Source organism: Saccopteryx bilineata, chromosome 1 (genome assembly GCF_036850765.1).
Source record: "Saccopteryx bilineata isolate mSacBil1 chromosome 1, mSacBil1_pri_phased_curated, whole genome shotgun sequence".
In the NCBI taxonomy this organism is placed as follows: domain Eukaryota; kingdom Metazoa; phylum Chordata; class Mammalia; order Chiroptera; family Emballonuridae; genus Saccopteryx; species Saccopteryx bilineata.
Window position 1 is genome coordinate 353,209,169 of NC_089490.1, and position 21,344 is coordinate 353,230,512.

A 21,344-nucleotide genomic window follows, 5' to 3' on the forward strand; every position below is an offset into this window, starting at 1 on the left:
CGGTCCGAGATTCCGCTTTGGCCCACACAAAGGCCCCTGACTCTGCCCCTCTCTGCGATAACACGGGCACGCACTGCCGAGGCACTCGGAGGAATCGCTCACTCCTTATCTGCGCGCGCAAACCAGGATATGAGGCCGGCCGCGATTCCCTCTGAGTGAAACAGCCTCCAGCACGGAAAATCTCCACCGTTGGGATTAGTTCTCACTCCCTCCCGTGCGTGGCTTTCCCAGGGCGCTGGGGCTGCCCAGAGACTCTGCCCTCAGCCCACAGAAAGGCCTCTGACCCTGCCTCTCCGTGGGGCAACACGGGCACCCACTTCCACGGCTTAGGAAGAAATCTCTCTTCCACTAACTGCGCACCGACCAGGAGACCGGGTAAAATGGCCGCTCCGCTTGTCTTTCTTTGTTTGGGTTTGGCGCGAGTGTTAGCTTGTATTGCCCGGGTTGCCACAGGATCAGATTTTCCTCGGCTTGGATCTCTGTGCCACAGCCTGGTTCGGCCGTTTTTGCTGCGGCAGCCTGGATCTATTCACCCCCTTTGCCCGCCTCAGTTTCTATATTCACAGTTACCAGAGAAAGCCGCCCTGTTTAGGTTAGTGAGGAAGGCGGAGCATTTCTTACTCCCTATTTCCTTCGGGGTTTGGTTATATATTTAGCCAATTTTTCACTCAATCATACCTTTGGGTATATTGCGAAGAATCTGGAAGCTCCAAGTATAGGTTTTTCTGTTTCTGGTTGAAGATCTTGTTGAGTTTTGGGGGAGATTTATCGGTATCGCTTCCTACTCCACCATTACTCTGACGTCATTCCGGTAATTCTATTGTTAAATTTTTGAGATACTGTTATACTGTTTTCCATAGTGGCTGTACCAATTTACATTCTCATCAACAGTGAATGAGGATTCCTCTTTTACCACAACATCTTCAACAAGTTTTACTTTTTTATAATACAAATATATTTATTCTTTTTCAATTAAACTTGACAACTTATTCACTAAACGAGTTTTTCTATCTTTACTCTCTGTATACATTCCCTACACATCACTCTTCTTGCTGAAATTTTCTACTGAAAGTCTTTAGCAATAAGTTCTTTTAGTTTTGTTTTTAATTTTTCCTTACTCTTTAATGATAGTTATTTGTGCATAAAATTGTAGGTGTGCAGTTATATACCCTCAGCAGTTTTGAAGAGTTTCTCTCTTATCCTGTCACTACTATTGAAAAGTTTACTATCAATGGTGGCAGACAGTAGTAACATGAGGGCACCCATATTCATGCACAGGCCACACTGGACTGTGAAATGTCAATGAAGGAAAGATATTGTAATTACAGATCCAACAGAGCACATTAATAATGAATTGGGAGTACTTCAGGCTAAAAGGATCACAAAGGAGGAGGTCATGGGAAGGGAGGGAGTTGAAAATGTGTTCCACAGAAGCCACAAAATCTACCTTAAGATCTGGGCAGAGGGCAGATTATGACAGGGGACCTTGCTTCCTGATTTATTGTCAGCAATTTATAAATGAGCCATCAGTCCCTCCTTTGTGGGGGGATAGAATCCTAGGGCCCCCAAGCTAATTTAGTGAAAGGACATTACTTGACTTAAAAACTAGAGCGTTGACAGCACCATTATTCCTTCATGAGTGTCTTCACCTTATTCCTCATTCTTGCCACTATCCTGAATTGTATGTTCATGATTCCCTTGTATTAAAATAGTCTTAACCCATATGCATATATCCCAAAATACTACATGATTAATTATTTCTTGTTTTTAAGATTTATGAAAATTGTATAGCATTGAATAAAGTCTTTCATGACTTGATATTATTGGTAAATATGCTTTTCAAGATTCACTCCCTTATTGGATGTCTTTGTTTCTTGTTTATTCATTTTTAATGCTGTATAATGGTTTATGTAGTATGTTAGTCTGCTTGGGCTGCCATAACAAAATACCACACCCCAGGCTGCTTAAATAACAGAAATTTATTTTCTCACATTTATGAATGCTGAAAGTTCAAGATCAAGGTGCTGTTAACATGATTGGTTTCTGCTGAGACTTATTTTCCTGGCTTGTAGATGGCTGTCTTCTCTCTCTCTGTCCTCACACGGTTTTGTCTGTGCAAGCACACTCCTGCTATCTTTTCCTCTTTGTGTAAGGACACCAGTCCTACTGGATTTGAGCTTCATGCTTATAACCTTATTTAAATTTAATACCCTCCTTAGAGGCTCTACATCCAAATAAAAACATATTGAGGGTTGAGTCATCAACATACAGATTTGGGGGGGCACACTTTAGTTTATAACATGTTTTTCTCTTGAAGAACACTAGGGTCACTTCCAGGTTTTTGGTTTTATACTCAATGCTTCTATGAACATTCTTATACATATCTCCTAGGACTCACGAGCTAGAGTTTCTCTAAATAAAAGTGAAACTGCTGGCCCAAACATCATGCAAAGGTTCAGATTCAGAAACTGGCACCAAATAATTTCCCAACATGGTTGTATCAAATTTTACTCATATCGGAAGTATCTATGTATATCCAAGGATCCACATCCTTACTGTCAGTAGTTATTATCAAACACCTTAATTTTTACCAATCTAGTGAGCATAAATGATATTTTATCAAGGACTTTACATTATATCATTAATTATAAAGAATTTTGATTATTTTATTCACAACTGGTATCCTATTTTCATTTTCTTGAGTGTATTGGGGCGACACAGGTTAACAAAATTATACAGGTTTCAGGTGCACATGTGTCATATTTTCTGTAAAATTTCTATTTCATACTAGTCTCCATTTTTCTGTTGGTTTGTACCTTTTAAAACCCTACAGAGTCTTGGGTATGACATCAGAGTAATGGCAGCATGAGAGATACTACTGATATCTCCCCCTTGAAATTTCAACAAATTAAACAAATATAATGCAGTGAAATAACCACAGCTGCACTTGCAAACACACCTGAAAGATATGCAAACCTAATGCACTACAGGTGGGATGGGTGGAAGTGGGGGACAGAAGATAAAATGTACTCATGGTCAGCTCCAGAGAAAAGACAAACCTGGAGAGACTGGGTTTCTTATTTATTTGTTTGTTTGTTTGTTTGTTTTTGTCTGCCAGACAACAGAGAGGAGAGAGACTCGGGCTGCCTGTGTTTTGTCTTCTGGAATACAGAGAAGGAAGCCTGGAGTGTCTGGATCTCCTTGCCAGAAAGATTGGAGAGATTGAGGGGCAGAAAGAAAGATACTAATACAAAGAAGTGGCAAAATGTGGTGTCACAGTCAGTGTTCCTGTGGTCTTTCCTCAGCCTGTACTCCAGGCAGAGACAGAGAAAACCAAAATGTGGACGCCAGCCTCCCAGATCCCACCTCCCTCAACTCACGGGTAAGGAAAGTAGCAGAGACAGAACCCCACAGCTAACTCTCCAGAGCCTCTCTCTCCCCTGAAGAACAGAGGTGCTCTGAGTCTGGTCCTTTGGGGTTGAGATGTGAGGAAGAATGCCCAGAAGCCTGAGATTGTCATTGTTAAAGGCATAAAGTCCTCACAACACACCCCACCTACCAATATGACTGAAGCTCCACCTACATCATTGGGACAGCAACAGCTCAGTGGAAGGATATCTCAGAAATTTCACAGAGCTAAAACTTGTAGTACAGTGACACCTACTGGAAAAAAAGAGTAACCTTCAAAACTGAAATCTTTTTTTTTCTTTTTTCCTTCCTTTTTTTTATTTCCCTTTTTCTTTTTTGAATTTCACTTTCTTTAATTTTCATCATTTTTATTCTTATTTTTTGTTGGTGTTTTGCTTGTTCTGAGTTTGTTTTAGTTTAAATCTTTGTTTTCTCTAGTTTTTCTTTTTTATGTCATTTTAAAATTTTTTACATTTTTATTGTATTTTTAAGGTTTTTATTTTTTATTCCTTTGCTTGTGTTTTTATTAGAGTTCTCAACAATACCACTCTAAAATGTTCATCATGGAATAAAAATCGAATATTATGGCTACACAAGACAGAGATGTAGTTCAGAAAGAAAATGAAAAATATCCAGATAAAAAATATGAATTATATGATAAGCTTGGAGTTAAACAATAGAGAGTTTATTATTTAAGTTCTGAAAATACTCAATGAGATGTGAGAAAACACTAATAAGCAACTTAATGAGCTCAGAAAACAAAACAAACAACTCACCAAGGAAATCAAAATTTGAAAAACAGATGAAGAACTCAATACATGAATTGAAAACTGAGGTAGCAAGTTTAGCTAATAGAACAAGTCAGATAGAGAAAAGAATCAGTGACATCAAAGACAAGCAACTGGAGATATTACAGAAAAATAGGAGACTCACAAATTTAAAAAAAACTGAGAGAGCTCTACAGGAGTTGTTTGACTCTATCAGAAAGAGCACTATAGGAATAATGGGAACATCAGAAGAAGAGAGGGAGAAGGAAATAGAGAGCCTATTCAAACAAATAATTGATGAGAATGCCCCAAGCCTATGGAAAGAGAGCCTTGAGTCCAAAAAGCAAACAGAACATTGAGTTACATTAACGAAAACAGAACTACTACAAGGCACATCATAATAAAATTGTCAAAAATCGGTGACAAAGAGAATCCTCAAGGCAGCTATGGAAAAAAAAGAACATAACATATAAAGGAAAGCCAATCAGGTTATCATCTGACTTCTCAGCAGATACTCTGCAAGACAGAAGAGAGTGGACCCAAACATTCTAAGTACTAAAAGAGAGAAATTACCAGCCAAAAATAACATATCCATCAAAGTTATCCTTCAAATATTCTTGCGGAAACAATGACTACTCAGAGACAACATGGAGTGTACTAAAGGACCTAGAGAAGACCACCTCACAATGCCCTATACAGACTTCATGAGATGGCCCCTACCTCCAGTCCTTATGCGTATTTATTGATCCAAACAAATAGAAGCGGGAACAAGATTGAGGAAGTCAGGAAGGAAAACTTCTTTAGAGCACACAAAAGGGCAAGGGAAACAGCTCAAATATCCCTACCTATTAGTTAATCAGAGTTGCTAATTCTATCCCTATTGTGCTGCATTCAGCATCATACTGTGTTCAGTATTTTCTGAACAGTTACACCACTGTGGCTTTTGCCTCAGGATACTGAATTCTGTCCCCGTTCTGTATTCTTATTCAGGGTCTCTACATCTCCTCCTTTTTTGTTTGAGCTGCCTTATATGGGTTTAAATCAATAGGTTTAGGAAGACATTTTTTTTACAGGTAGAGGTACTTGCAGAGGAAGGTGAGGGCAAGCATAGAATAAAACAGGTTTTCAGGGGTCCAGGCATGGCTGTATTTTGCAAAACTTCTTCAGCATGCCTGGTAAGAGGCTTCAAATCACCACAGGTGATATCAGGCACTTCCCGAGTGCTTGGGAGTGAGTTAGTCCTCCTTCTCTTTTTCAGGTTTATTCCTGGAGTGGACTCACGATTTGCTTCTGGATCTCTGGAAACAGGTTGCTTCCTAGGGGCTGATACCAATTCATGAAAAGGCTTCACATTCCTCACTAGTATCCAAAGAAGACCTATTGATGACAAATTTGCAACCTACCCTTGACCCCAGGTTAGCAATTTGACCAGATTCTGCCACTCAGAACCAGAAAATACATGTATTCCCATACAACACAAGAAGTATTGATTAGATTTAGACCATTGCTCAGATGGTATAAAATGCCTCTAGGCTGCAGTGAATCCAGATGAGAAAATGTTCAAAAAATTAAGAATAAAAAGAGCCTTATACAATTGTTCTCAAGTGGGGAATCTCTGCTCCTGACTCTCCTTTTTTTGTTTGTGCTAGTGGTGTTTGGATGATGGGTATGCAACATAATTGAATGACAAGATAACCTGGACATGTTTTCTTTGAATATATGTACCCTGATTTATTGAAGTCACCCCATTAAAATTAATAAAAATTTATTTATATAAAAAAGCCATTGCCTCATTCTAAAATATTTGTAAGTCTGGGTGAATTCTTTAAGCTCCTGAGGCCCCCAACTATATCCCTAGGTTTCTTTTTATTTTCCTTACAGGACAATCATTCTAAAGTCCTTCCTTCCTCTCCTTTTCTCACCTTTGATCACTTTCTCAATTTCTTCTCTTTTTCTTTCTTTCCTCTATACACAAACCTTCTACAACCTGCACAAACCTTTTGTGACTTACACAAACCTTCTACTTCATTCAGAAATAACCAACTTTCAGAATATAAAGCCAGTAGCCATGGCCACCATCACAGCCGCCTGGCCTGTGCAGGTTCACATTTGATTCGGACAGATGCTAATGAAACAATGGAGCCAAGAACTGGTGGGCCATTAACTTTAATCCTAGCTTGCACCCAGTGGGCAAGAAATAGACACAGTGGGAAAACACTTCCCTTTCCATTCAGGGCTCCCCAAACCACTGACTCATTCGAGTTTCCTAGAATCAAAGGTTCCTACCTCACCAGCCTTATTCACCTCTGTTCCCCATCTCCTTCTCTCTGCACAAACTCTGCACAAACTGGCTTCTTCTTCAGCACTCTGCCATCTTGGTTGCCTCTCCTTTCCTCAATGTGGCCTTTCTCTTCTCTTCCCCAGCATGGGCTCCTCTGCCCCATTTGATAGTGTAGAAATCAAAACCTTTAATCCAATACACAAACAACGAAGTCTCTGATACAAAGTCACTTATCTGAGGCATAATGGGATTCCTCATGAGAGTGCACCACCCCACATCATGCAACAGTCAAGGGTGGGAAAGGCTTAGTCTTTTTTTTTTTTTTAATAAATTTTTATTAATGGTAATGGGATGACATTAATAAATCAGGGTACATATATTCAAAGAAAACATGTCTAGGTTATTTTGTCATCAAATTATGTTGCAAACCCCTCGCCCAAAGTCAGATTGTCCTCCGTCACACTCTATCTAGTTCTCTGTTCCCCTCCCCCTCCCCCTAACTCTCTCCCTCCCTCCCTCCCATGTCCTCCCTCCCCCCCCACCCTTGGTAACCACCACACTCTTGTCCATGTCTCTTAGTCTCATTTTTATGTTCCACCAATGTATGGAATCATGTAGTTCTTGTTTTTTTCTGATTTGCTTATTTCACTCCTTATAATGTTATCAAGATCCCACCATTTTGCTGTAAATTATCTGATGTCATCATTTATTATGGCTGAGTAGTATTCCATAGTGTATATGTGCCACATCTTCTTTATCCAGTCTTCTATTGAAGGGCTTTTTGGTTGTTTCCATGTCTTGGCCACTGTGAACAGTGCTGCAATGAACATGGGGCTACATGTGTCTTTACATATATTGATACTTTTGTGAACATATTTTATGGCCTTCAGTAACAGGTTCTTTCATTGGCAAACAAATATATTTTCAAAAGACAGAGATAACAAGAACGTTTTGTCCAAAACACTAAAGAAAATCAGAAAACTTCAGGATCCAGACTAGTTTCTGATATTCATAACTGTGTGTTAATGGATTTTACTGAAATACAATTTTTCTTTTTAAAATAACCCTTAGTTTTCTTTCTTTTTAAAGATCCAAATAACCCAGTTACAGTATTAAGTCCAGTTTTATCTTGGCTTAGTAATTTTCATAAACACAAGAATAGCAATTGATCTTATTAGCTTTTTACAATATGATTTGCTGGAACTTTATAAGGAATTTCCAGATTGAGTTTTAATTAGCTACTCAGGGCACACACAAAAGCCAAGGTACACAGTTGCCATTAGGCTCTGCCTGTAATCTTTCTGAAAATGTCCTTCTTTGCTGCAATTAAAACATGACTGTGGTTGTAATGAGGTGGCTAAGACTTTGCCTTTGTAAATTTCTCTTCCTGCATTTTGACATGCTCTAATCATTTCTGCTATATTAGGGTGCTGTCCCTTTAGAGGAGCAAAGACATTTTGGCAATCAGCATTTGCATTCTCATAAGCCAATTGTATGGCAGTACTATTGCTGCTTGTTCATTATCTATCTTTTGTGAGATGGCAGTTGTCAGGCAATAAATAAAATCAATAAGGGTTTGTTAGGTCTCTGAGGGATGTTTGCAAAAGAGCCCATGGAGGCATTGTTATCTGGAATCCAAATCTATGCCTTAAAAGCTGCTGTACAAACCAGAGAAAAGGTAGTGCATGCAGGCCTGAGCCTGGAGAGTGCCATAAACCCAGGCTCCTGTGAGCGTATCAGTACTAATTGAAACTCCTGCACTCAGATTCTCTACAGCTTGTTCCAGGGCTGCATCCTGATATTCTTATAGCCACGCACTGTATTGAGCAGTGAGGTTACTGCTTTCACTAACCCTTTCCAGTCTTATTGAGTCATTTCATACCTTGCCCCCATAGCCTCTACAATTCCCTTGGTGAATATACTCTGTAATCCATTAATTAAGTCAGCACCCCATTCACTCCTAGTCGTCAATGTCTAGGCTCCCTTCTTTTTGATATCAAGGACACTATTGACACACTGAAATAAGCAGTTTTGTGAGATGACTATCAGTGACCTTATATCCCACATTGCAGAGGAGGCCATGAAGTTGGAGTTTATAATTACACGCTCCAAGGTCAAGGAATTCCCAATGAGGGTCAAAGGAAAGAAACAGAAAAAAGGAGGAGAAAAATGGGAAATCTCGTGGTCTGAAACCTATTTGACCTTGCCCCAGATGTTCAGAGGCTACTCCTCTGTCATGTGTGTCCCACTTACTGTGATGTGTCAGACGTCCTTTCCCTTTTTCAGGCTTTGGGAGGTCATTTTTTTCCTATTCTTCACACAGTGAACCATTTTTAATGAAGACAATGACTACTCAGAGATCACATTGAATTCACCGAGGCACCTAAGGAAGACCACCTTACAATCCCCTATGCAGGTTTCATGAGATGACCCCAAACCCAGTCCTTAGAGGTATTTAATGATACACACAAATAGAAGCAGAGACAAGAATAAGGAAGTCAGGAAGGGGAACTTTCTTAGAGTAGACAAAAAGGCAAGGGAAGTAGCTCAAATATCCCCACCTACTGATTAGTCAGAATTGCTAATTATATCCCTATTGTGCTGTGTTCAGCACTATACTGCATTCAGGGCTTTCTGTCAGTAACATTACTGTGGCTTTTGCCTCAGAGCACTGAACTCTGTCCCTGTTCTATGTTCCTATTCAGGGCCTCTACAAAATATGAAGGAGAAATAAAAACTTTTACAGATATACAAAGCTGAGGGTATTTGTCACCAGAAAACCCCATTTGCAGGAAATACTCAAGACAGTTATTCAACTAGATACAAAGAAGAAAACAAAGCAAACCTACAAGTAATAGCTTCAACAAAGTCACAATAAAAACAAGGATAATCTGTCATAACAATAATATAAAAGGAGAGAGGATAAAGATTCACAGTAGCAAAGGAGCATGGAGTGCAGAAGCACTCATAAGACAAAGGACTCTTGTATATATGACAGTTTTTCTCTTAATAACTTAATAGTAACCACCCATATAAATGCTACTATTGAAACACACAGCTTTAAAAAAAGTAACAGGGAAAAGAAATATGGAACACCACCAAACAAAAACAACTGACAGAAACACAAAAAGGAAGAACCAAATGAGACACAGAGCTACCTGAAAACAAAACATAAACTGGCTATAAGAAGTCTTCAGTGTCAATAATTACCCTAAATGTAAATGGACTAAACTCACAAATAAAGAGAAACAGAGTAGCAGATTGGATCAAAAAGCAAAACGCAAACATATGCTGCCTTCAAGAGACACATCTAAGCTGCAGGGACAAAAGTAGACTTAAAGTGAAAGGTTGGAAAATGATTCTCCAAGCAAATAATACCTAAAGAAAAGCAGGTGTAGCCATACTCATATCTAACAATGCTGACTTCAAGACAACAAAGATGGACATTTTATAATGATAAAGGGGACAGTGTATCAAAAAGACATAACACTTCTTAATATACATGCACTGAACCAGGGAACATCAAAATATATAAGACATCTTTTTTTCCCCATCAAATGAAAGGCAAGGAGGCAGAGAGACAGACTCCTGCATGAGCCCTGACTGGGATTAACCCAGCAACCCCCGTCTGGGGATGATGTTCTGCCCATCTGGGGCCACTGCTCTATTGACCTGCATCTGAGCCATTTTAGCAACTGAGGTGAAGCCATGGAGCCATATTCAGTGCTTGGGGCCAACTTGCTCATTTGAGCCATAGCTGCAAGAGTGGAAGAGAGTGAGGGGAGGGGTGGAGAAGCAAATGGTTGACTCTCCTGCATGCCCTGACCAGAAATCAAATTCAGGACTTCCACATGCTGGGCCAGTGCTCTATTGCTGAGCAAATCAACCAGGGCCTATAAGACATCCTTTAACTAATCTAAACATAGAAGCAGAAGAAAAACACAGTTGTACTTGGAGATCTCAACACACTATTGACAGCTTTAGATAAACCATCCAAACAATAAATCAATAAATAAATGTCAGCCTTAAACAACACACTAGACCAAATAGACATGATAGATATTTACAGGACATTTAATTTCAAAACATCAGATTATAAACTCTTCTCTAGTGTGCATGGAACATTCTCAATGATAGACCATATGTTCGGACATAAAACTAATATGAACAAATTTAGGAAGATTGAAATTATATCAAGGATATTTTGTGACCATAAGGCTTTGATATTAGTTTTCAACTGCAAAAAAAAAAAAAAGTCAAGAAAACCACAAATATGTGGAAATTAAACAATATATATCCAAAAAGTGACTGGTTCAAAGAAGAAATAAAAGCAAAAACCAAAAGATATATACAAACAAAAATGACAGCACACCATATCAAAATTACTGGGATACAGCAAAAGCAGTAATAAGAAAGAAGTTTATATCACTATAGGCTTACATCAAGAAACAAGAGAGATCCCAAGTAAACAATGTAACATCACATCTTAAGGAACTAGAAATAGAGAAACAAGGGAAACCCAAAGTCAGCAGAAGAAAGAAAATAGTAAAAATTAGAGCAGAACTAAATGAAATAGAGAACAAAATATATATAGAAAAAAAATTGCAAAAAAGAGCTATTTCTTGAAAAGGTAAGTAAAATCAACAAACCATTCATTAGACAAAGGAAAAGGGAGGAAGAATTCATATAAACAAAATTTGAAATGAAAGAGGAGAAATAACCACAGTAATCATTCATATACAAAGGATCATAGTAGAATATTATGAAAGATTATATGCCATCAAATTCAACAACCTAGAGGATATGGATAAATTCATAGAACTATACAATATTCCTAGACTGAATCACAAAGAAGTGGAAAACCTAAATAGACCTTTAGGCAGGGAGGAAGTAGAAACAACTATCAAAAACTTCCTCAAAAACTAAAATCCAGGACCAGAAGGCTACATTGGTGTATTCTACCAAATATTCAAAGATAATTTGATACCTATCCTTCTCAAAGTCTTCCAAAAAATAGAGGATGAAATAATACTCCCCAATACATTTTATGAGGCCAACATAACCCTTATACCGAAACCTGGCAAGGACAACACACACACAAAACTACAGACCAATATCTTTAATAAATACAGATGCAAAAATCCTAAACAAAATGCTAGCAAATTAAATACAATGTCACATTAAAAAATTAATACACCATGATCAAGTGGGGTTCATTCCAGGAGCACAAGAATGGTTCAACATATGGGAATCAATCTATGTACTATACCATATCAACAAAACGAAGAACTAAAATAATATAATCCTATCAATAGATGCAGGAAAAGCATTGGATAAGATACAACATCCCTTTATGTTTAAAATACTCAATAAAATCAGAATAGAAGGAAAGTACCTCAACATAATAGAGGCCATATATGACAAACCATCAAATAATATCATACTAAATGGTGAAAATATGTAGGCTTTTCCTCTAAAATCAGGAGCAAAACAAGGTTGACAACTCTATCCAACATAGTACTAGAAGTTTTATCCAGAGCAAGCAAGCAAATGAAAGAAATAGAAGGCATCCATATTGGGAAAGAAGAAGGAAAATTATCAGTTTTTGCAGATAAGATGATTTTGTATACAGAAAACCCCAAAGATTCCACCAAGAAACTATTAGATACAATAAACCAATACAGTAAAGTTGCAAGACACCAAAGCAGTATATAAAAGTTCACTGTTTACCTATACACCAATGATGAAACACCAGGAAATAAACTAAAAAAAATTCTTTTTTACAATTGCAACAATAAAAAATACCTAGAAATAAACATAACAAGAGATGTGAAGGACCTATATACTGAAAACTACAAAACATAATTGAGAGAAATTAGAAAAGACACAATGAAATGGGAAAATATTCTATGTTCATGGATTGGAAGAATCAACATAGTTAAACTGGCCATATTACCCAAAGCAATATACAAATTTAATGCAATCCCCATCAAAATCCCAATGTCATTTTTTAAAGAAATAGAACAAAAAATCTCCAGGTTTGTATTGAACCATAAAAACCCTGAATAACCAAAGCAATCCTGAGGAAAAAGAATGATGCCAGAGGTATCACATTATCTGACTTCAAATTATAATATATCTATATCAGAAAAGAAGAGGTAAAAGTTTCACATTTTGCAGATGATATAATTCTATACATCGAAAACCCCAAAGACTCCAGAAAACGATTACTAGAAACAATAAATCAATACAGTAAGGTTGCAGGATACAAAATTAATATACAAAAGTCCATAGCCTTTCTATATGCCAACAATGAAACATTAGAAAACAAACCAAAAAAAAAAAAAACCCCTTCACGATTGCAACAAAAATAAAATAAAATACTTAGGAATAAACATAACAAAGAATGTAAAGGACCTATATAACGAAAACTACAAAGCATTGTTAAGCGAAATCGAAAAAGATACAATGAAATGAAATAATAATCCTTGTTCTTGGATAGGAAGAATAAATATAATCAAAATGAACATATTACCCAAAGCAATATACAAATTTAATGTAATTCCCATGAAAATTCCAATGACATTTTTAAAAGAAATGGAACAAAAAATCATCAGATTTATATGGAACTATAAAAAACCCCAAACAGCCAAAGCAATCCTAAGGAAAAAGAATGAAGCTGGGGGCATTACAATACTGACTTCAAGTTATATTATAGAGCCATGACAATCAAAACAGCATATTGGCAAAAAAAATAGACACTCAGAAAAATGGAACAGAATAGAAAGTCCAGAAATAAAACCACATATATATGGTCAAATAATTTTCGATAAAGGGGCCAAAAACACACAATGGAGAAAAGTAAACCTCTTCAACAAATGGTGCTGGGAAAACTGGAAAGCCACATGCAAAAGAATGAAACTCGACTACAGTTTGTTCCCTTGCACTAAAATTAATTCAAAATGGATCAAACACCTAAATATCTATATAAGACCTGAAACAATAAAGTACATAGAAGAAGACATAGGTACTAAATACATGGACCTTGGTTTTAAAGAGCATTTTATGAATTTGACTTCAAAGGCAAGGGAAGTGAAGGCCAAGATAAATAAATGGGGCTACATCAGTCTAAGAAGTTTTTTTCTCAGCAAGAGAAACTGACAACAAAATAAACAGACAGGTAACTAAATGGGAAATGATATTTTCAAACAACAGCTCAGATAAGGGCCTAATATCCAAAATATACAAAAAACTCATAAAACTCAACAACAAACAATCCAATAAAAAAATGGGAAGAGGACATGAATAGACACTTCTCCCAGGAAGAAATACAAATGCCCAAAAGATATATGAAAAGATGCTTATCTTCATTAGTTATTAGAGAAATGCAAATCAAACTACAATAAGATACCACCTCACACCTGTTAGATTAGCTATTATCAACAAGACAGGTAATAGCAAATGTTAGAGAAGCTGTAGAGAAAAAGGAACCCTCATACACTGTTGGTGGGAATGTAAAGTAATACAGCCATTATGGAAGGAAGTATGGCTGTTCCTCAAAAAACTGAAACTGGAACTACCTTATGACCCAGCAATCCCTCTACTGGGTATATACCCCCAAAACTTAGAGACATTGATCCGTAAAGACACATGTAGCCCCATGTTCACTGCAGCATTGTTCACAGTGGCAAGACAAGGAAACAACCAAAAATCCCTTCAATAGATGACTGGATAAAGAAGATGTGGCACATATACACTATAGAATACTACTCATCCATAAGAAATGATGACATCAGATCATTTACAACAAAATGGATGGATCTTGATAACATTATACAGAGTGAAATAAGTAAATCAGAAAAAACTAAGAACTGCATGATTCCACACATAGGTGGGACATAAAAACAAGACTAAGAGCCATGGACAAGCATGTGGTGGTTACAAGGAGCGGGGGAGATAAGGGAGGGAGAGGGAGAGGGGGAGGAGGAGGGGCACAAAGAAAACCAGATAGAGGGTGACGGAGGACAATCTGACTTTGGGTGATGGGTATGCAACATAATTTAATGACAAGATAACCTGGAGATGTTTTCTTTGAACATATGTACCCTGATTTATTGATGTCACCCCATTGAAATTAATAAAAAAAATATATAAAAATTATAATATAGAGTCACAATAATCAAAACAGAATGGTACTGGCAGAAAAACAGACATACAGACCACTGAAACAGAATTGAGAGCCTGGAAATATAACCACATATATACAAATCATCTTCAACAAAGGAGCCAGAAAACACAATGGAGAAAAGAAAGCTTCTTCAATGAATAGTTCAGGAAAAATTGGAAAGCTACATGCCAAAGAATGGAACTTAACTACAGTTTGATCCCCTGCACAAAACTTAATTCAAAATAAGTTAAATATTTAAATAGAAGAGCTGAAATAATAAATTACATAGAAGAAAATATAGCTACTAAACTCTTGGATCTTGGTCATAGAGAACAATTTATGAGTTTGACCTGAAAGGAATGGGAAGTAAAAGCAAAAATAAATGAATGGGACTATATCAAACTAAAAAGCTTCTGTAGAGCAAAAGAAACTGACAACAAAACAAACAGGCAGCCCACTAAATGGGAGATGATATTTGCAAACAACAGCTCTGATAAGGGGTTAATATCCAAAATATATAAAGAACTCAGAAAACTCAGCAAAAAATAAGCAAACAATCCAATTTAAAAATGGGGAGAGAATCTAAACAGACACTTCCCTCAAGAAGGCATGCAAACGGGCAACAGATATATGAGAAGATGCTCATCTTTACTAGCTTTTTGAGAAATACAAATCAAAACTATAATGAGATACCACATCACATCTGTTATATTGGCTATTATCAACAAGATAGGTAATAACAAGAGTTGGAGAGGCCATGGAGAAAAAGGAACCCTCATTCACTGCTGGTGAGAATGTAAATTAGTACAACCATTATGGAAGAAAGTATGGTGATTTCTCAAAAATTTTAAAATAAAACTACCCTATGTCTCAGCAATCCCTCTACTGGGTATCTACTCCAAACCTTGAAAACATTGTTATGTAAAGAAACATGTACCGCCATGTTCATCACAGCATTATTCACAATGGCCAAGATATGGAAACAACCAAAGTTTCCAAAGAGGCCTGACCTGTGGTGGTGCAGTGGATAAAGCATCGACCTGGAAATGCTGAGGTCGCCGGTTCAAAACCCTGGGCTTGCCTGGTCAAGGCACATATGGGAGTTGATGCTTCCAGCTCCTCCCCCCCTTCTCTCTCTCTGTCTCTCCTCTCTCTCTTTCCCTCTCCTCTCTAAAATGAATAAAAAAAAATAAAAAATAAAAAGAATAAGACAAAAAAAAGTTTCCATAGAGGATTGGATAAATAAGATGTGATATATATATATATATATATATATATATATATATAATTGCTCAAAAAAATTAGCGGATATTTTATCACTTCATATTTATTTTGAAATATCCCCTAATTTTTGGGAGCACTACACAATGTAGTACTACTCAGCCATTAGAAATGATGACATACTGTGATTTATGACAACGTGGATGGACCTTGAGAACACTATACTGAGTGAAATAAGTAAATCAGAAAAAGCTAAGAACTTTATGATTTCACACATAAGTGGGATATAAAACTGAGACTCATGAACATAGATAAAAGTGAAGTGCTTACTAGGGGGAGGGGTGGAGGAAAGTAAGTAAAGAGGGACATATATACAGAGACAGAAAATGATCTGACTTAGGGTGATGGCTATACAACATAATCAACAGTTCAAATGCTATAGAAATGTTTATCTGAAACCTATGTATTCTTATTCATCAGTGCCACCCTGTTGAATTTAGTTTTCTAAATAAAATTTATAAAAAACCTATTCATAGACATTTAATGTGCACTTTAGATACAAAATCTTTGCTGATTATATACATTCTTGTAGCATATATCTTATTATTTTCTTACTTTTGATAGACCAAAGTTTTAAATTTTAATGCTGTATAATTAATCAATTTTTTCCTCTAAGTTGTGTTTATTGTGTCTTGTTCAAGATTCTTCCCTGCCCCAAGATCTTGAAGATATTTTCTATATATTGCTGTATTTCCTAAGCTCTTTGTCTCAATCCCACTGTAAAAAAAAATACTTCATTTTAGACTTTACAAAGTCTTTCACTAAGTTGTATCTTTGTTTTGTTTGGTTTTGCTTTAAAAATCTTATTTATTGATTTTACAGAGAGAGGCGATGGGGAGAGAGAAGTTATCAACTTATAGTTGCTTTACTTTAGTTGTTTATTGATAGCTTGTTGTTTGTTCCTTGACTGGGCAAGCCCAGGATTTTGTACTGGTGACCTCAGCATTCCAGGTTGACTCTTTATCTACTGACCCACCACAGGTCAGGCTCACTAATTTGTATATTCAATGTTTTAGATAAAGCACATAAATTGATGATTTGCATAAAAACAAATTTAGTGAGAGGAGAATGCAGGGATAGGAAACAGTCCCGAGAGGATTCATTAACATTCTGTTTCCTGGACCAGCATTTCCAGGGTAGACCATTTCATCTGAGAAGATAAGTTCCTCTGTTGGTAGGAGTAGCATAGAGTAAAGAGGTGGGGTCATGGAATAAAGAGACAGAGCAGCCTCCCCCAGGATAGGGCTCTGGCTCCCTGTTGACCCCAGGGACAAGGAGGCCAGGCTTGGCAGGGTCTCCCTTTAGGCAGCGACTCTTCCAATATGTACTTCCTTCAGATTCCTGCTGCTGTTGTCCTTACTCCAACACCCTAGTAATGTAAATGAACATCTGGACATCTAGACTCAAGAAGTCAGTCTGACAACTGCTCCAGAGTTAGATGGACTCTTTACCTGCGAAACTGTATGACAGAAGCTATGTCTCCTATTTCTCCACAGTTATAAATATAAGAACAGGAAAGCCATCTTCTTGCTCCATCGAAACTAACGAAAGATTATATTAGCTCTCTATGTCTACAGCATCAAGAGAAGACACATGGAGGAATAGAAGGCACAGAAGGACCCTGATATCTATCTTGGTCCTACCTGAGACTCTTACCTCAACTTACCAAAATTAAACCAAGTGGATACTACTAGAAATCCCTATCTTCCTTCACAATTTCTACAGGAACATTCCTGACCTAAATCAATCCCAGGACAGTCTGCATGGTCAGCCAGCTGGGCTTCTCACCACCTCAGGTAAGAACACTGACCCTCTTTCAGGAAAATGTGAGCCTTTAAAATTGTTGAGTTGAGAAACAAAACCCAAGAACTTAGCTATCTGTCTTCTATCTTTTCTAGTACTTTGGCCTATAGTCCTTCCTAATCCCCTCTATTCTTGGTTTTCTAAATATGAAGAAGTACCAGTGAGCATTATGAGTCTGTGCTACATACCAGGCTTGGATTATTTGTTTTATGACAAAGGATCAATACCTGTCTTTAGACCCCGTGGGCTTTAGTGACCTCTGGTAAGGGATTGTTTGCACAAATCTGATAATACAAACCTGCAAAGGTCCAGCTAAGAGCACATAATATGCCTATTATATGCTCTAATACCTTTTTCCATTAAAATCCTGTGAACTCAGAAGAAGCCAATAGAAATCAGTGAAATGTTAAAATATATACTTACTCTCTTGTTGTCTATATCTTTCTCCAGTTTGTCAAACATAAACACTCTGATTATCATGGGCAAGGCTTCATCTGTTATCATATTTCTAATTCCTCCCAGGTCACATTTTATCATAATCTGTGTTTAAAAAGCATCTATGTGTGCATTTATCTTAAGGGTTTAACTCTAAAACCAACAGCATCTCAAATATACCATCTCCTAGTCTCAGTCTAGAATTCTTCTCTCTCAGGCACATGGAGAATGTGGAGCTAGACAAGAGAAGTGACTAATTAGACACATGTTAGCTCAGGGGTCCTCAAACTATGGCCTGCAGGCCACATGCGGCCCCCTGAGGCCATTTATCTGGCCCCCCGCCGCACTTTCGGAAGGGGCACCTCTTTCATTGGTGGTCAGTGAGAGGAACATAGTTCCCATTGAAATACTGGTCAGTTTATTGACTTAAATTTACTTGTTCTTTATTTTAAATATTGTATTTGTTCCATTTTGTTTTTTACTTTAAAATAAGATATGTGCAGTGTGCATAAGGATTTGTTCATAGTTTTTTTTATAGTCCGGCCCTCCAACGGTCTGAGGGACAGTGAACTGGCCCCCTGTGTAAAAAGTTTGGGGACCCCTGCATTAGCTCTTCCAGAGAAGTTTGAATCTACATTCTTAAGTGATAAAAACAAATGTGAACATAAACTACATGAAAAAAGAAGTGGAAGTGCATTATTGAAACATATTTCTGTACCTGTTTTAAAATTTCATATTTATAGTAGGTTTATGCAGAACATTAACTCAGTACTTAAGTCTTGTGTTTAACATTATAAAATAGGTCCAAGAATAGTCATGGACATGGGTGCCAGAATATTGTTTCCTATTTAGAGAGAGAGGATTCAATCTTTCTGGAAAGATACAGTTTCATGTTTGATGATTGAATCATATTTTTGTGTAGTGATCTCTTAATATTTAGCTATTATTGTGACACTTGTTCTTCATTCAGATGGTTCTTCATCAAGATACAATTAAAGAGTCATAAACTATGAGATCAGGAGGTAAAGTAAGTTACCAGTGGGAAAGGTACTACCGTATTTGACTCATGTTGGCTCTCTCAGAGGCCTTTGATATTAAAAAACTAAGGGACCATTTTAGCAAAATTTCACTAAGAGTCTATTTGGTTGTAGGCAACTGAAAAAACAGCACAGAATGGTGCACTGGAACTCCACCCTGGGAAGTGGCTTCATTTTGATGGGGATTCTGAAGGACAGTGGGTCGCCCGAGCTGCTCTGTGCCACAATCGCAGTGCTGTACCTGCTGGCTCTGACCAGCAATAGCCTGCTGCTCCTGGTCATCACAAGGGATGCCCGGCTCCACACGCCCATGTATCTTCTACTTGGGCAGCTCTCACTCATGGACCTCCTCTTCACGTCTGTTGTCACTCCTAAGGCCCTTGTGGATTTTCTTTCTAATGAAAACATCATTTCGTTTGGGGGCTGTGCCTTTCAGATGTTTCTGGCACTGACCCTGGGTGGCGCAGAGGACCTCCTGCTGGCCTTCATGGCTTATGACAGGTATGTGGCCATTTGTCATCCTCTGAGATATATGGTCCTCATGAGTACAAAGATCTGCTTGCTTTTGGTAGCCACATCATGGGTCCTAGCATCCCTGAGTGCCCTTGTGTATACCATGTACACCATGCACTATTCCTTCTGCAAAACTCGGGAGATCAGACACCTGCTTTGCGAGATCCCACCTCTGCTGAAGTTGGCCTGTGCAGATACCTCCAGATATGAGCTTATGGTGTATGTGATGGGTATGACCTTTCTGATGCTCCCTCTTTCTGTCATTGTTGCCTCCTACACACTAATCCTATTTACTGTGCTCCACATGCCCTCAAATAAAGGAAGGCAGAAAGCCCTAGTCACCTGTTCTTCCCACCTGACTGTGGTTGGGATGTTCTATGGAGCTGCCACGTTCATGTACGTATTGCCCAGTTCCCTCCACAGCCCCACTCAGGACAACATCATCTCTGTTTTCTACACGATTGTCACTCCAGCCCTGAATCCCCTCATCTACAGCCTGAGGAATAAGGAGGTCACAGGGGCCTTGAAGAGGCTCCTGGGAAATACACACTGCAGCCACACTCCACCTTCTAGAAAGAAATCATGGCTTAATTCTGAAATTTATTCCTCCTCAAACTCAGAAAATTTCTGCTAGAGTCAAGTACTCATGATAGAAGCACCACAGTGCAAAGTATATCTTTTAATAGAAAAATAAAGAATGTAACTTGACTTGTCAAATGCCCTTTTAAATCTCATTCCTTTCCATGAGGAAATTTATAAGCTATGAGTCACACTTTGTTTAAAATTCACTCTGTATATTCCCACTTAGCGACTGAGTTAAATACAGCTAAGGACTTTTCCCAATTTGGGACTTGATATTTAATTTTGGGAGTCCAAACTGACTAATATCAGAGCCAAAGAAAAGAAGGTTTCAGTTGGAGGCCTAAGCAAGACCCATTTCTCAGGAAAGGGAATTTACCTTGAATTTACACAAATTTTAAATCAACTAACCTTGTTAAAGATCATGTAGGCAGCCTAGTTTAATGGATGATGAAATCTCACGCTGTCCTTCCCAGGACGTGAACTAAGCCTTTGTCCAGGGTCTCCACACTATAGACGCTCAGACCAGTTATTCACATAGAAGCCATCTTGGTTATCAGATTGGCTGTTGTGATACTGTTTGCTTGTGTTCAAGTAATTCTTATTATTATTATTATTATTTTTTGGTATTTTTCTGAAGCTGGAAACGGGGATAGACAGTCAGACAGACGCCCGCATGCGCCCGACTGGGATCCACCCGGCACGCCCACCAGGGGCGACGCTCTGCCCACCAGGGGGCGATGCTCTGCCCCTCCGGGGCGTCGCTCTGCCACAACCAGAGCCACTCTAGCGCCCCGGGAAGAGTCCAAGGAGCCATCCCCAGCGCCCGGGCCATCTTTGCTCCAATGGAGCCTTGGCTGCGGGAGGAGAAGAGAGAGACAGAGAGGAAGGCACAGCAGAGGGGTGGAGAAGCAAATTGGTGCTTCTCCTATGTGCCCTGGCCGGGAATCGAACCCGGGTGCCCCGCACGCCAGGCCGACGCTCTACCGCTGAGCCAACCGGCCAGGGCCCAAGTAATTCTTATTTTACTTCATAATGACCCCACAACACCACAGTTGTAATGCTGGCAATTT

General features: G+C 38.3%; 1 protein-coding gene across 1 annotated transcript in view; it reads left to right on the forward strand.

The window, feature by feature from the left end:
- LOC136318485 (olfactory receptor 2AG1-like) overlaps positions 1 to 20,851 on the forward strand; it is a 68,619-nt gene extending 47,768 nt beyond the window's left edge. Inside the window, exon 3 of the mRNA XM_066250851.1 lies at positions 19,294 to 20,851. Within this exon, the coding sequence (XP_066106948.1) occupies positions 19,316 to 20,326 (1,011 nt within the window). The 5' untranslated portion in view covers positions 19,294 to 19,315 and the 3' untranslated portion in view covers positions 20,327 to 20,851. The remainder of the gene's footprint in view (positions 1 to 19,293) is intronic.
- The last annotated feature ends 493 nt before the right edge of the window (positions 20,852 to 21,344 follow it).